Source organism: Gymnoscopelus braueri, assembly GCF_963280865.1.
Source record: "Gymnoscopelus braueri genome assembly, chromosome: 22".
NCBI classification, from domain to species: Eukaryota; Metazoa; Chordata; class Actinopteri; order Myctophiformes; family Myctophidae; genus Gymnoscopelus; species Gymnoscopelus braueri.
The window spans coordinates 46,310,919-46,328,887 of NC_137624.1; the positions used below are offsets into that span (position 1 = coordinate 46,310,919).

General features: G+C 41.4%; 1 protein-coding gene across 1 annotated transcript in view; it reads right to left on the reverse strand.

The window, feature by feature from the left end:
* The window catches only part of myo5b (myosin VB), a gene marked incomplete at its 3' end in the record, with an annotated part of 94,509 nt that overhangs the window by 56,800 nt on the left and 19,740 nt on the right, over nucleotides 1–17,969 (reverse strand). The window contains exons 4-12 of the mRNA XM_080420416.1: nucleotides 16,688–16,832; nucleotides 14,587–14,743; nucleotides 11,615–11,758; nucleotides 10,584–10,665; nucleotides 10,300–10,407; nucleotides 9,203–9,312; nucleotides 8,799–8,930; nucleotides 6,397–6,530; nucleotides 4,542–4,623 (exon numbers count right to left, since the gene is read on the reverse strand). Coding sequence (XP_080276542.1) covers nucleotides 4,542–4,623; nucleotides 6,397–6,530; nucleotides 8,799–8,930; nucleotides 9,203–9,312; nucleotides 10,300–10,407; nucleotides 10,584–10,665; nucleotides 11,615–11,758; nucleotides 14,587–14,743; nucleotides 16,688–16,832 — 1,094 coding nt within the window. The remainder of the gene's footprint in view (nucleotides 1–4,541; nucleotides 4,624–6,396; nucleotides 6,531–8,798; nucleotides 8,931–9,202; nucleotides 9,313–10,299; nucleotides 10,408–10,583; nucleotides 10,666–11,614; nucleotides 11,759–14,586; nucleotides 14,744–16,687; nucleotides 16,833–17,969) is intronic.

Genomic DNA, 17,969 nt, shown 5'->3' on the forward strand with positions numbered 1-17,969 from the left:
TCTAACTTAAATACATGATGTAAAACACCAAGACATCATTATTCCTCCTGTTCTAACTTAAATACATGCTGTAAAACACCAAGACACTATTATTCCTCCTGTTCTAACTTAAAGACATGCTGTAAAACACCAAGACATCATTATTCCTCCTGTTCTAACTTAAATACATGATGTAAAACACCAAGACACTATTATTCCTCCTGTTCTAACTTAAATACATGCTGTAAAACACCAAGACATCATTATTCCTCCTGTTCTAACTTAAATACATGCTGTAAAACACCAAGACATCATTATTCCTCCTGTTCTAACTTAAATACATGCTGTAAAACACCAAGACATCATTATTCCTCCTGTTCTAACTTAAATACATGCTGTAAAACACCAAGACACTATTATTCCTCATGTTCTAACTTAAATACATGCTGTAAAACACCAAGACACTATTATTCCTCCTGTTCTAACTTAAATACATGCTGTAAAACACCAAGACATCATTATTCCTCCTGTTCTAACTTAAATACATGCTGTAAAACACCAAGACACTATTATTCCTCCTGTTCTAACTTAAATACATGATGTGAAACACCAAGACACTATTATTCCTCCTGTTCTAACTTAAATACATGATGTAAAACACCAAGACATCATTATTCCTCCTGTTCTAACTTAAATACATGCTGTAAAACACCAAGACACTATTATTCCTCCTGTTCTAACTTAAATACATGCTGTAAAACACCAAGACATCATTATTCCTCCTGTTCTAACTTAAAGACATGCTGTAAAACACCAAGACATCATTATTCCTCCTGTTCTAACTTAAATACATGATGTAAAACACCAAGACATCATTATTCCTCCTGTTCTAACTTAAATACATGCTGTAAAACACCAAGACATCATTATTCCTCCTGTTCTAACTTAAATACATGCTGTAAAACACCAAGACATCATTATTCCTCCTGTTCTAACTTAAATACATGCTGTAAAACACCAAGACACTATTATTCCTCCTGTTCTAACTTAAAGACATGCTGTAAAACACCAAGACATCATTATTCCTCCTGTTCTAACTTAAATACATGCTGTAAAACACCAAGACATCATTATTCCTCCTGTTCTAACTTAAATACATGCTGTAAAACACCAAGACACTATTATTCCTCCTGTTCTAACTTAAATACATGATGTAAAACACCAAGACACTATTATTCCTCCTGTTCTAACTTAAAGACATGCTGTAAAACACCAAGACATCATTATTCCTCCTGTTCTAACTTAAATACATGCTGTAAAACACCAAGACATCATTATTCCTCCTGTTCTAACTTAAATACATGCTGTAAAACACCAAGACACTATTATTCCTCCTGTTCTAACTTAAATACATGCTGTAAAACACCAAGACATCATTATTCCTCCTGTTCTAACTTAAATACATGCTGTAAAACACCAAGACATCATTATTCCTCCTGTTCTAACTTAAATACATGCTGTAAAACACCAAGACATCATTATTCCTCCTGTTCTAACTTAAATACATGATGTAAAACACCAAGACATCATTATTCCTCCTGTTCTAACTTAAATACATGATGTAAAACACCAAGACATCATTATTCCTCCTGTTCTAACTTAAATACATGCTGTAAAACACCAAGACATCATTATTCCTCCTGTTCTAACTTAAATACATGCTGTAAAACACCAAGACATCATTATTCCTCCTGTTCTAACTTAAATACATGCTGTAAAACACCAAGACACTATTATTCCTCCTGTTCTAACTTAAAGACATGCTGTAAAACACCAAGATATCATTATTCCTCCTGTTCTAACTTAAATACATGCTGTAAAACACCAAGACATCATTATTCCTCCTGTTCTAACTTAAAGGGATACTTCACTTTCGGGCCGGGGACACATTTAAAAAAAATATTAAAAATAAATGAAAAAAGTTATGGAAAATTCATGGCCCCCTCACGACACGCAGTGTCCTACTAATGTGTGAGGGGGCCATGAATTTTCCATAACTTTTTTCATTTATTTTTAATATTTTTTTTAAATGTGTCCCCGGCCCGAAAGTGAAGTATCCCTTTAAATACATGCTGTAAAACACCAAGACACTATTATTCCTCCTGTTCTAACTTAAAGACATGCTGTAAAACACCAAGACATCATTATTCCTCCTGTTCTAACTTAAAGACATGATGTAAAACACCAAGACACTATTATTCCTCCTGTTCTAACTTAAAGACATGCTGTAAAACACCAAGACATCATTATTCCTCCTGTTCTAACTTAAATACATGCTGTAAAACACCAAGACATCATTATTCCTCCTGTTCTAACTTAAATACATGCTGTAAAACACCAAGACACTATTATTCCTCCTGTTCTAACTTAAAGACATGCTGTAAAACACCAAGACACTATTATTCCTCCTGTTCTAACTTAAAGACATGCTGTAAAACACCAAGACACTATTATTCCTCCTGTTCTAACTTAAATACATGCTGTAAAACACCAAGACACTATTATTCCTCCTGTTCTAACTTAAATACATGCTGTAAAACACCAATACATCATTATTCCTCCTGTTCTAACTTAAATACATGCTGTAAAACACCAAGACACCATTATTCCTCCTGTTCTAACTTAAATACATGCTGTAAAACACCAAGACATCATTATTCCTCCTGTTCTAACTTAAATACATGCTGTAAAACACCAAGACACCATTATTCCTCCTGTTCTAACTTAAATACATGCTGTAAAACACCAAGACACTATTATTCCTCCTGTTCTAACTTAAATACATGCTGTAAAACACCAAGACATCATTATTCCTCCTGTTCTAACTTAAAGACATGCTGTAAAACACCAAGACACTATTATTCCTCCTGTTCTAACTTAAAGACATGCTGTAAAACACCAAGACATCATTATTCCTCCTGTTCTAACTTAAATACATGATGTAAAACACCAAGACATCATTATTCCTCCTGTTCTAACTTAAAGACATGCTGTAAAACACCAAGATATCATTATTCCTCCTGTTCTAACTTAAATACATGCTGTAAAACACCAAGACATCATTATTCCTCCTGTTCTAACTTAAAGACATGCTGTAAAACACCAAGACACTATTATTCCTCCTGTTTTAACTTAAAGACATGCTGTAAAACACCAAGACATCATTATTCCTCCTGTTCTAACTTAAATACATGATGTAAAACACCAAGACACCATTATTCCTCCTGTTCTAACTTAAAGACATGCTGTAAAACACCAAGACACTATTATTCCTCCTGTTCTAACTTAAAGACATGCTGTAAAACACCAATACACTATTATTCCTCCTGTTCTAACTTAAAGACATGCTGTAAAACACCAAGACACCATTATTCCTCCTGTTCTAACTTAAATACATGCTGTAAAACACCAAGACATCATTATTCCTCCTGTTATAACTTAAATACATGCTGTAAAACACCAAGACACTATTATTCCTCCTGTTATAACTTAAATACATGCTGTAAAACACCAAGACACCATTATTCCTCCTGTTCTAACTTAAATACATGCTGTAAAACACCAAGACATCATTATTCCTCCTGTTCTAACTTAAATACATGCTGTAAAACACCAAGACATCTTTATTCCTCCTGTTCTAACTTAAATACCTGCTGTAAAACACCAAGACATCATTATTCCTCCTGTTCTAACTTAAAGACATGCTGTAAAACAGTGTATATCAACCCTGGCAAACGTCCCAATTTTGGGCCGGGGCTACTGCTGAGGTGTGCCGCGCCGTTTGAAGGAGGTTTGAAAAATAATCAGGCATGCAAACAGCCCCGAGGTGAAAAGGGTGACAACATGCTGTTTTTTTTCGGGGCAGGTGTCACACTATTGCCCTATTTGGATTCAAAACGGCTAGTGGAAGCTGAAAAGCTACAAGTTTGCATGTCTGAATAATGCAAAAACAGAAATATTTGTTTGCATTTGCTTTTTTTCTCCCCCATATATTTTCATGATAAAAAAGTGCGTATCGTATCGAAATCGTATCGAAGTTGTGTGCCCAATATCGTATCGTGAAATGTGAAAATCGGCACACCCCTAGTGTGTGTATATAGATATACCGTATATATATATATAATTATATATACCGTATATCTAGGTGTGCCCTGGGATTTTTTGGCTATGCCAGGTGTGCCTTGGCACAAAAAAGGTTGATAGACACTGCTGTAAAACACCAAGACATCATTATTCCTCCTGTTCTAACTTAAACCATTAAAACCGGGAACGCATCTGTGTAACCACTTTAACCATTCTCTTATACTTTGGGCTATTCAAAAATAGCAGATCTACAAGCTCATAGAGAAGCACTAATAAAAAACATTTTATTTGTTTAAAACATTTGTGCTACATTTCTTTTTTTAAAGCGAACATTCTGATGATGATACTATGGATTAATAACATTATTTAAATGATACTATGGATTAATAACATTATTAAAATCATTGCATGTATCTCACCGAGTTAAACTGCTGCTGTAGCTTCTCGTTTGCATAGTTGATGCAGAACTGTTCGAAGCTGTTCACCTCGAAGGTCTCAAACCTGCAGGGAACGTTAACAAAATACTATCACACATGCTGCTGTTTGAAACAATACATGACTTCATCATCATCATCATCATCATAACGTTATTTGTATAGCACCTTTAACACATCAAATGCAGCCCAAAGTGCTTCACATAAAAATAGTAAATCAAATAATGATAGAAAGTTTAAGCTAAATATTCCGTGAGGCCCCGAATGTTGGATCATCGGTATCAGACAAAGAGTAGAGATGTGAATACTAGGAGAGCATGCTGTGCTCTTTTGATCTTGTCACTTAAACACACGGAAGATACAGTAATAATAATAATGCATTCTATTCATAAAGCACTTTTAAAGCATGGCATAAAAACAGCATAGGCAACCAAAACAATTACATAGGACGTAGGACGGAGGGCGTTCCACAGAAATGGGGCTGTAGAGCAGAAGGCCCGGTCGCCCATGCTGCGGAGCTTGGTGTTGGGACCTCAATGGAAACAAGACCACAAGGACTTTTTGGACGGACCTTTTAGTTAAAGTATTTTAAATGTAATTGTGCTGTTTTACATTTTTGGCCTAATAAAATATTAAATCAATCAATCAATCAATTGGGGACAAGGAGAAGGTTGGTGTTGGAAGATATAATAGATTTATATGAATACTACACTGTTTCCTGTATGATTGTAGTTATAACTTATATGAGCATTCTACAGAAAGGACATTTGAGGACATTTGCTCACTCTGCTGTTTCCCCTGTGATTATAGTTAGAACATTTGCTCACTCTGTAGTCTATTTACAAACTTTCAGTAGTAGACAACCCATGTTCTCACCTGTTGGTATCCTGTCAGAGTAACTATTTCTAAATGGAGCCATGTATGACTCTGTCCACTAACCACACCTCCAGCTATTTGTGTTCTTTCCTTGTTGTGTATAAAGGAGACACAGAACTGACAATCAGGAGGCTGCATGAGGCAGTCTCCGAGAGCTCTCGTATAGTATAATAAATATGTTGATTCATTCCACTCTACCCTCTGCTGGAATTATTTCCTTTATACTGATGTGAAGTTTATATTTTCCATTACAAAGAGCGGGGGCTTTGAGCGGCGGGTTTTGGGGCGAGGAGTTCTTTGAGGTAGGGGTGGGGTGGGGGGGGTGGCATTGCCGTGGATGCACTGATGTGTGAGAGGGGAGGATCTTGTATTCAGTCCTGAAGGAGACGGGGAGCCAGTGAAGTGAACAGAGGATGGGTGTAATAATATGGTCGTATTTCCGCGCTCTCATCAGGATCCTAGCAGCGCTGTTTAGAATGTACTGGAGCCTCTGGAGGCTCTTGCTAGGGATCCCGATGAGCAGTGTGTAACCCTAACCCTAACCCTAACCCTATTAATCCAGCCTGGAGGAGACAAAGGCGTGGACGAGTTTCTCAGCATCTGGCAGGGTGAGGGTGGAGTTTGGAGATGTTCCTGTGAACACAGTAGCACCGTGTCTCGCGCAAACACAGCCGTGGTCTGAAAAGGGCAATGGCAGCCGAGACTCAGGGCCTTATAGCGCCTAGTGCTGTGTGTGGCAACAGGCGTAGTGCTTGGCGGAGGATAGCTAACTATAGCGCTGGCTGATCCCTGAGACTTGAGGCCTGCTGATCCCTGAGACTTGAGGCCTACTGAAGCCCAGTGTGTACTATGTGTCATACGACACAGCAGATCTACAACAAGCTCTACAATGTGTGTGTGTACGTGTGCGTGTGCGTGTGTGCGTGTGTTAGCTGTGCGTGCGTGTGTGTGTTAGCTGTGTTACCCGTAGATGTCCAGGACGCCGATGAAGGAGTGTTGTCTGGAGGAGGTGTGCAGAGCTACGTTGACGTGCTCCACTATCCAGTCAAACAGGTGAGCATAGATGTGTTTGGCCAGAGCGTTACGGGCATTAGAGGCCTGTAAGGAGGAGGGAGAGGGTTAACCTTAACCCTATAACCTCACAAACACTATGCCTAAACCTAACCTTAACCTCACAAACACTATGCCTAAACCTAACCTTAACCTTAACCTCACAAACACTATGCCTAAAGCTAACCTTAACCTTAAAGGGGTAGTTCACCCCCAAAATAACTTTTTTTCTATGGATTACTCACCCCATGGAGCCTTGAATTCATGGATATTTTTTTGTTTTTGTCGCATTCCTTCCTTTATTATTTGATTATAATAAATTTAGCCCCATTGATTCCGGTAGGAGACACAAATGCATTTGTGTCTCCTACCGGAATCGATGGGGACAAATTTATTATAATCAAATTATTGGCTTAGGAATGTGACAAAAACAAAAAAATATCTATGAATTCAAGGCTCCAGGTGGTGAGGAATACATAGAAAAAAAGTTATTTTGGGGGTGAACTACCCCTTTAACATCACAAACACTATGCCTAAACCTAACCTTAACCCTAACCTCACAAACACTATGCCTAAACCTAACCTTAACCTCACAAACACTATGCCTAAACCTAACCATAACCTTAACCTCACAAACACTATGCCTAAACCTAACCTTAACCCTAACCTCACACACACTATGCCTAAACCTAACCTTAACCTCACAAACACTATGCCTAAACCTAACCTTAACCCTAACCTCACACACACTATGCCTAAACCTAACCTTAACCTCACAAACACTATGCCTAAACCTAACCTTAACCTCACACACACTATGCCTAAACCTAACCTTAACCCTATAACCTCACACACACTATGCCTAAACCTAACCTTAACCCTATAACCTCACGAACACTATGGGCAAAACTTGACCATTAATAATAGGCTCTATGCACAGCAGTCATATTGGACAGAAATTGGGCCTCTTCCTTACTTCTTGGTGTTACCATTGATGAAGGAGGACATGATCCTGACCTACAGTACCTGCTTAGAGGACATGATCCTCACTGACCTACCTGCTTAGAGGACATCCTCACTGACCTACCTGCTTAGAGGACATGATGCTCACTGACCTACCTGCTTAGAGGACATGCTCACTGACCTACCTGCTTAGAGGACATGATCCTCACTGACCTACCTGCTTAGAGGACATGCTCACTGACCTACCTGCTTAGAGGACATGATCCTGACCTACCTGCTTAGAGGACATGCTCATTGACCTACCTGCTTAGAGGACATGATCCTGACCTACCTGCTTAGAGGACATGATGCTCACTGACCTACCTGCTTAGAGGACATGCTCACTGACCTACCTGCTTAGAGGACATGATCCTGACCTACCTGCTTAGAGGACATGATGCTCACTGACCTACCTGCTTAGAGGACATGATGCTCACTGACCTACCTGCTTAGAGGACATGATGCTCACTGACCTACCTGCTTAGAGGACATGATGCTCACTGACCTACCTGCTTAGAGGACATGATGCTCACTGACCTACCTGCTTAGAGGACATGATGCTCACTGACCTACCTGCTTAGAGGACATGATGCTCACTGACCTACCTGCTTAGAGGACATGATGCTCACTGACCTACCTGCTTAGAGGACATGATGCTCACTGACCTACCTGCTTAGAGGACATGATGCTCACTGACCTACCTGCTTAGAGGACATGATGCTCACTGAACTACCTGCTTAGAGGACATGATCCTGACCTACCTGCTTAGAGGACATGATCCTGATCTACCTGCTTAGAGGACATGCTCCTCACTGACCTACCTGCTTAGAGGACATGCTCACTGACCTACCTGCTTAGAGGACATGATCCTGACCTACCTGCTTAGAGGACATGATGCTCACTGACCTACCTGCTTAGAGGACATGATGCTCACTGACCTACCTGCTTAGAGGACATGATGCTCACTGACCTACCTGCTTAGAGGACATGCTCCTCACTGACCTACCTGCTTAGAGGACATGCTCACTGACCTACCTGCTTAGAGGACATGATGCTCACTGACCTACCTGCTTAGAGGACATGATGCTCACTGACCTACCTGCTTAGAGGACATGCTCACTGACCTACCTGCTTAGAGGACATGCTCCTCACTGACCTACCTGCTTGGAGGACATGCTCCTCACTGACCTACCTGCTTAGAGGACATGCTCACTGACCTACCTGCTTAGAGGACATGATGCTCACTGACCTACCTGCTTAGAGGACATGCTCACTGACCTACCTGCTTAGAGGACATGATGCTCACTGACCTACCTGCTTAGAGGACATGCTCTTGACGTAGGTCTCGGAGGTGGTGACCAGCTTCCTGTGGCAGAGCCAGTGCTCCATCTGTTGAAGCTCCACCCCCAGCAGACGACAGAAATGCTGCAGGTGGAGGCTGTCCGTCTGCAAGTTAAAACCACAATACAACTTTATTTATAATAAAGCCCTTTTCAAAACAAAGAGCTTTAACTACTTAAAGGAGAATTTAGGACTAGCCTTTTCCTTCCCTTACCTTAATATGACGTTATTATATCCTAGGACCAGCAGTATAAAATGTTCATAACTCCATCATTCATAAGTTCATAAATCCACCGCAGCTAAAAACCAGAGCAGACTGTCTGTGCGCTAGATTGATATCTGACGTTCATATTGACAAATATTGAATAACATCCTACCGGGATGTGACAGGAGTCTCCGTCTCTCTCAGAACAGATGTCCACGTTGCCCAGGTGGAGGATGGACGCCATGATCTTGAAAATGCTGCCCTGACTGCTCTCCTTCACACCTGGACAGAAATCACCATTACACACACTGGCTCTCATTCACACCTGGACAGAAATCACTATTATACACAATGGCTTTCATTCACACCTGGACAGAAATCACTATAATACACACTGGCTTTCATTCACACCTGGACAGAAATCACTATAATACACACTGGCTTTCATTCACACCTGGACAGAAATCACTATTATACACACTGGCTTTCATTCACACCTGGACAGAAATCACTATAATACACACTGGCTTTCATTCACACCTGGACAGAAATCACTATAATACACACTGGCTTTCATTCACACCTGGACAGAAATCACTATAATACACACTGGCTTTCATTCACACCTGGACAGAAATCACTATTATACACACTGGCTTTCATTCACACCTGGACAGAAATCACTATAATACACACTGGCTTTCATTCACACCTGGACAGAAATCACTATTATACACACTGGCTTTCATTCACACCTGGACAGAAATCACTATTATACACACTGGCTTTCATTCACACCTGGACAGAAATCACTATTATACACACTGGCTTTCACAACAAGACAAGAAAGATGCAATAACCAGACTATTGCCAAAGAACACACCATCCTGTGTGATAGGGGTCCATTTGGTAAGTCATATTTTACATCCTGTGTGATAGGGGTCCATTTGGTAAGTCATATTTTCGACGTACAATATGAAAATGAAAATGTATTTAATGTTTAGTAAAAAGCTCTTACTGAACAAACACTTTACAGCACTGTGGGAATACAGAACCACTTAACACTTAAGCAAAGTTAGGAACCAAATGGACCCTTACAGGTCTGTAACTCTGAGAGTGTACACATGGAACCAAATGGACCCTTACAGGTCTGTAACTCTGAGAGTGTACAAATGGAACCTTACAGGTCTGTAACTCTGAGAGTGTACAAATGGAACCAAATGGACCCTTATTCGCTGGTCTTTAGATCAATAAATGAATGATTCTCACCCAGCAGTGAGAGTGCTTCCTTGGTCTTCTCCAGGTCGTCGGCATCATTCACTCCTTCAATGAAGATGTTCTCTCCTAGCGATGTGTAGGTGAAATCCTCTGCACTCGCTGCATGACAACACAAACACGCTATGATTATCATCATGATGATGATTATCATCATGATGATGATTAGGATGAGATACAGACGCATGGCATACTGTACATTTGAAACGTTGTGAGCTCATACTGTACATTTGAAACGTTGTGAGCTCATACTGTAGATTTGAAACAGAGATACGTACTCAAGGCCAGGTCTCTGAACTCCGGGAGGCTGGCAGAGGCACACAGCTGGTAGAAGATGTGATAGTTCCTCTCATCCTCTGCCTTCAAGACAAAAACACTGACTCCATAAAATGACTCCATAAAATGACTCTGTAAAACACTGACTCCATAACACCATTCAATAAGGAAACGCATCTGTGTCATTTTAGATTTCTTTGGCATTTTCAAAAACAGCAAATATACAAGCTCGTAGTGCGGCACCGTACGAGCTTATAGATCTGCTATTTTTGAAAAATCGTGAACATTTGTGCAAATCTTTGAATACATATATTCAAAAAACAGGGCCACTCAAAAAACAGGGCCACTCTGTGTGGAGTTTACATGTTCTCCCCGTGTCTCCTAGGGTAGTTAATACCCTCACAAAAACATGTAGTAATCCTGGTCTCTATACTGCCTCCCCCTGGTCAGCCGGGGCGCCTGATGGAGGGGAAAGGAACTGGTTGGAATAACGTGTTCCTTCCACGCGCTACGTCCTACCGGGGAAACTCCCTCCTGTCAGGTGACAAGAAGGTCAGTTGGCTCTCATGCATTGAAGGAGGCATGAGCTCGGCCCTGGCCTCCCTAGGTTGGCAGAGGGAGTGTAGTGCCCATGATTACATAGACAATTGGCACTGGGTGTGAAAAATGGGGTTAGAAAATCGTGGGATAAAAAAAAAAATTATATATATATATATATATATATATACATTCAAAGATTTGCACAAATTGTCACGATTCTCCAAAAGTAGCAGATCTACAAGCTCATAGCGCGGCCTCGCTCTCCAGGCTTTTATTTTTTATTTTTGCTAAAAAAGCTTGGAAATTCCTGTCCCAGCTGTTGGTACAAGTTCGTCAAAGCGCCTTGTGTCGTCTGATGTGCCGCGCATTAGTTATTTTGGGTGAGCATGCGCACCTGCGCACCAGTTATGTGCACCCCCGTTTATAAAGCCTGTACCTGAAACACCACCCTGGACTTCTCCAGCAGGCAGGTGATCGTTTATAAAGCCTGTACCTGAAACACCACCCTGGACTTCTCCAGCAGGTAGGTCCTCATGTTGGCTCCTATGATGTGGAAGCGCCGGTCGAAACCGATCTGGATGTACTTCCCGAAGCGGCTGCTGTTGTCGTTACGGGTGGTCTTTGCGTTCCCGATGGCCTGGAGAAGGAAAACGTTATTTGTTTAGTTTAGTTTAGTTTAGTTTAGTTTAGTTTAGACTCAAACACAAAAATGTTTTTCCACAATTACATTCAAAACTACTTTAGTTGTTCGTATTAATCGAACACTCAAAATGTTTCAATATTTACATTCATGACTTCAAACTTACCCACACCATCACGTGTGTGTAAGATATACACCCGAATGCGTGCATAAACCCATACACACACATTCAAATATACATACAATATTTATACAGACGCCAACACTAACATTTTAACACATTGGGTGCCAGAGGTTTATTAAAATAGTATACGTTGAGTGCCTGCATTTCTTCCATCCACTTGCGTTATACGTTTCATGCTGTGAGAAGCCCAGACGCGGAAGTGCATGTAAACAAAGCGTGCGTGCGAGACGGCGGAGGGTCCCGACTAACGCCTGGAACAATAATATTTCTAACGCGATCCTCCATTGCAGCGTGATCGCCGATCGAAAACGGCTCGTTTTCACCACATTAAAAAGAAATGGAGATATTAAGCTTTTAGTCAAGGAGATAACATTGAAAACGCCGACCGGAAGGATTTTTGACATGGAGCCAGATCCAGCCTCTTCTTCTCAGAAACTCTTTGGGTGATGTCAAAGTTTCGTTTTAGCGCCCCACGTGGCCCACATGTATAAAAATAGAATTGGGTCAAAAACGGTCCGGACCGTTTTCGGCACTTCTCGTTTGGATCCTCAAAAACGGTCCGGACCGTTTTTGGCATTCAATGTGTTAAGAGTCATCGTCGATGGACAATGTAAAGCATTAAGACACTCCAGAGACTAAATCCAGAGTGACTTACAAGGTAAACAGAAACACATACACCCCTGGAATAAACCCCTGGAACCCCTCCAAGGACCCCCAGGGGTCCTTGGAGGGGTTCCAGGGGGGTCCCAAGCAAAATGTGTTAATACACCATCACAATAATTGTAACCCATTTATCCATTTATGCGTTGGCTATTCAAAAATAGCAGATTTACAGCTCGATCTACTATTTTTGAACATTTTCGAAAAAATCTTCGGAAAAGTTTGAATAATTTTGGATTTTTTAACATAAATCTTCTCTTCTGGGGGTCCCTGGCACAAAGCATATTCAGATGGGGGTCCTTGACATGAAACAGTTTGAGAACCACTGATCTAAATCTTCTGGTCGCAAAACAAACTAGTCTACTTTGGATCTGATGGATAGGATAGGGTTCTGTGCAGACTGCAGTCCATTTAGCAGGATAGGGTTCTATGCAGACTTCAGTCCATTTAGTAGGATAGGGTTCTGTGCAGACTGCAGTCCATTTGGAAACACTTGGACCCTACGTGGTCGTAGTGTTGTCTGGTTCTCCTGACATTATCACAATGGCAGCTGCTAAATCCTTTGATCTCTGATGACCGTAACATTCTCTGTGTCCTCCTCTTCAATACCTTCGGTTTTGGTCAAACTACCTCAACTTGGAAACACCAGGAGGTTGTTTGTTTATAATTATTCACAACGTGGTCGCTAGTTTGAGTCATGGCGGGGGTCTATCACTTTCTGTTTCTTTTTCCTCGGTAGGTTTCACTGTTTTAAAATACTTGCTTAAATCTGCACACTTTGCAGCTTTTGCACAGATAGCTCTTGTATCCTCTCATTATGTTTTTGAGCTCCTGATTATTTTATTTCCCCAAATCCGACTTGTAAACAAGCCAGTGAATGAAATCCCATGTTGGCTGGTGGCCGTGTGATGGAATACAAGAACGCCTCGTCCCAAAACACGCTCGCCCCGGGTATATCCGGGGGGCTCGGTCGGCGAAAGAAATGGGGTCGAGTGTGTTTTGGGGCTGCGTTTTTCGGCGAGGGTGTTTCAGGACGACGGTTCAACCGTCGTCCTAAAACACCCTCGCCCCGGGTCTAATCCGGCGGCCACGGTCCGCGAAAAAAACGGGGCAGTGTGTTTTAGGACGAGCGTTCCGTTTTCCATCCGGTTGCTGTTTTTTGTTTTTTTTTGCTGTGAAAGGGGAAAAAAGCGTGTGAAATGGCAAGTGTGGCGTGAGGCGTGGTTAAATTGCGTGACTCTCACTCTCAAAGGGTGAGACTTGGCAGCTCTGGCAGTAGGGTGGGGTCCTAGCAGCCAAAGAAAAAAAGGTGGCTAAAATGTGCCTGAATAAAAATAATGTAGTTTTATATGAACTGTACAATATGTAAGTACATTGAAGGTGAGGAAAGAAGCCTAAGTATTAGCAGAGCACTGATCCATAGTCTGTGGTATGTTTGGAGGCAAGTGGAGTGATCGTGTGCTGACCAACCCAGGACATACACAAAGTGGCCATTTTAATTAAAGTAGTAGGATAATAACTCGCCTCCATAATGGGACTGGAGGCCAGGGAACATGTATAATAATAATAATGATAACTCACCTCCATAATGGGACTGGAGGCCAGGGAACATGTATAATAATAATAATGATAACTCGCCTCCATAATGGGACTGGAGGCCAGGGAACATGTATAATAATAATGGGGCGGCCATAGCTGCCATAGCTGAGTGGTTAGTGAGCCGGCCTAGGGAGCCAGAGGCCCTGGTTGCCCCAGGTACGATTCCAGGCCAGGTCAGCATATGTGTCGATGAAATGAAAATTGTCCCTGAGCAAGACTCTTAACCCCTAATTGCTCACAGGCCCTCATTGGAAACAAGCCCGCAAGGACTTTCATGAACGTCCTGTTAAAAGGAATTATCCTTATCCTTATAATGATAACTCGCCTCCATAATGGGACTGGAGGCCAGGGAACATGTATAATAATAATAATGATAACTCACCTCCATAATGGGACTGGAGGCCAGCACCTTCTCTTCTACGTTGGTGTCGTTAAAGGATCCTCCCACGGTGGCGAAGAAGCGCATGGCGTATTTGGCGGAAACCGTCTTCCCGGCGCCCGACTCGCCGCTGACGATGATGGACTGGTTCCTCTCGTCTCTGCACGACCCCACACACGCACACGCACACACACACACACACACACACACACACACACACACACGTATTTAAACTTCATTGTACAACAAAGAAATAGCAGATATACAAGCTCACAACGCGTCATGGAAGCACGCTTTCAAATCCAACGGCACGTGTGTGCACAGACTTGCGTCTCAAATCTGCCGACTGGAATTGCTGGATAGCAAAGATGACGTAGACGACCGTACCTTCTTTTTAACTACCTTGCCCTAAGGCTGACCTTAAAACACACCATGCAGCTAAGAGCATTAAAACAGGCGTGTTAGATTTTCATTGACAATACTATTGTCTACAGTCAACTGGCTGCACACTGCCCCGCCCATGGCTCTGTGCCAAACCTAAATATAACCCAAACATTATTAACTTGATTGAGTAATAGGCTCCATGCACAGCAGACATATTGGAGAGGAATTGGGCCTCTTCCTTACTTCCTTCAACAGGTGTTACCAATGATACTAATGAAGGCTCTGTTCCATTCTGGTTGTTACAATGATACTAATGAAGGCTCTGTTCCATTCTGGTTGTTACAATGACACTAATGAAGGCTCTGTTCCATTCTGGTTGTTACAATGATACTAATGAAGGCTCTGTTCCATTCTGGTTGTTACAATGACACTAATGAAGGCTCTGTTCCATTCTGGTTGTTACAATGATACTAATGAAGGCTCTGTTCCATTCTGGTTGTTACAATGACACTAATGAAGGCTCTGTTCCATTCTGGTTGTTACAATGACATAATGAAGGCTCTGTTTCATTCTGGTTGTTACAATGATACTAATGAAGGCTCTGTTCCATTCTGGTTGCTACAATGATACTAATGAAGGCTCTGTTCCATTCTGGTTGCTACAATGATACTAATGAAGGCTCTGTTCCATTCTGGTTGCTACAATGACACTAATGAAGGCTCTGTTCCATTCTGGTTGTTACAATGACACTAATGAAGGCTCTGTTCCATTCTGGTTGTTACAATGACATAACGAAGGCTCTGTTTCATTCTGGTTGTTACAATGATACTAATGAAGGCTCTGTTCCATTCTGGTTGCTACAATGATACTAATGAAGGCTCTGTTCCATTCTGGTTGCTACAATGATACTAATGAAGGCTCTGTTCCATTCTGGTCAAACAGAGTCAGGGTGTTGACTCACTGGAAACCAGTGGGTCTCAAAGTGTGGTCCAGGGACCCTCATGGGTCCTTGAGGGGGTTCCAAATGGACCCTTAGGGGTGTGTAACTCTGAGAGTGTACAAATGGAACCAAGGGTCCATTTGGCCACTCTCAGAGTTATGGGGGTCCTTGAAATAAAAACACAAGTTTTAGAACCACTGTGCTACACTAAATGGAACAGAGCCTTCATTAGAACCACTGTGCTACACTAAATGGAACAGAGCCTTCATTAGAACCACTGTGCTACACTAAATGGAACAGAGCCTTCATTAGTATCATTGGTAACACCTGTGAAGGAAGTAAGGAAGAGTATAGCCAGTTTATTTTCCAATATGGCTGCCGTGCCCCACACACACACACACACACACACACACACACACACACACACACACACACACACACACACACACACACACACACACACACACACACACACACACACACACACACACACACACACACCTGACAAAAGTATGAATGCTAGTCTAACAAACATGTTTTTAGTATGAAGACACTTTAATCTGAGAGCCTAAAGAATCCTCTCCACATCCTGTCGTAGAGTCATCTGAATCTGATTATTATTATCATTTTATAGTTTTTCTTCTTAATAAAGCTGGCTCCTTCATTTTCTTTACGAAAAGTGACTTTGGGTTCTTAGAAAAGCGCTATATAAACCTGAGTTAATGTTATCATTATTATTTACTATTATTAGTTACTTTACACTGCACTGCATCGTGCTACCTTGCCATCTGCTTGTAGGCTTCCTCGGCCACAGCGAATATGTGAGGGTCCATGTCCCCCATGTTCTGACCGCTGTACGCCGTGATCACCTCCTCGCCATAGATGGACAGCTGCTCATACGGGTTTATGGCCACCAGCACAATGCCTGAGAGACAGAAATATACATATTAATATTCATATTAATGTTCATACAGGTTTATGGCAACCAGCACAATGCCTGAAGAGACAGAAATATACACATTAATATTCATATTAATGATAATGTTCATACAGGTTTATGGCAACCAGCACAATGCCTGGAGAGACAGAAATATACATATTAATATTCATATTAATGATAATGTTCATAGGGGTTTATGGCCACCAGCACAATGCCTGAGAGACAGAAATATATATATATTAATATTCATATTAATGTTCATACAGGTTTATGGCAACCAGCACAATGCCTGAAGAGACAGAAATATACATATTAATATTCATATTAATGTTCATAGGGGTTTATGGCCACCAGCACAATGCCTGGAGAGACAGAAATACACATTGAATTAAACTAATCACACATTATTAACCACAGTAAGGAAATGATCAACGACACACAAACAACATGTAACACAGAACAACTCAGACACAAGGTACACACAGTAAAACCATGAGACTCTGAGAGTGAACACATAGAACCAAATGGAACCATTTGTACACTCTCAGAGTTACACACCTGTAAGGGTCCATTTGGTTCCCAACTATAATTTAGTTGGGGACCCCCTGGAACCCCCTAAAGCAGGGGTCCGCGAAGGTATTGTAGGTGGTCATGCATTCAGAAATGTAATTAAATTGTATATACTGTATACTGTATATATATATATATTTTCCGTTTTATTTTATTTTATTTTACTTTTACTTTTATTTGCTACTCTTGTTTCTTGTTTGTGAATAATTAACACATCGAGTGCCATAAACGGTCCGGACCGTTTTTGAGGATCCAAACGAGAAGTGCCGAAAACGGTCCGGACCGTTTTTGACCCAATTCTATTTTTATACGAGTGGCCCACGTGGGGCGCTAAAACGAAACTTTGACATCACCCAAGGAGTTTCTGAGAAGAAGAGGCTGGATCTGGCTCCATGTCAAAAATCCTTCCGGTCGGCGTTTTCAATGTTATCTCCTTGACTAAAAGCTTAATATCTCCATTTCTTTTTAACGTGGTGGAAACGAGCCGTTTTCGATCGGCGATCACGCTGCAATGGAGGATCGCGTTGGAAATATTATTGTTCCAGGCGTTAG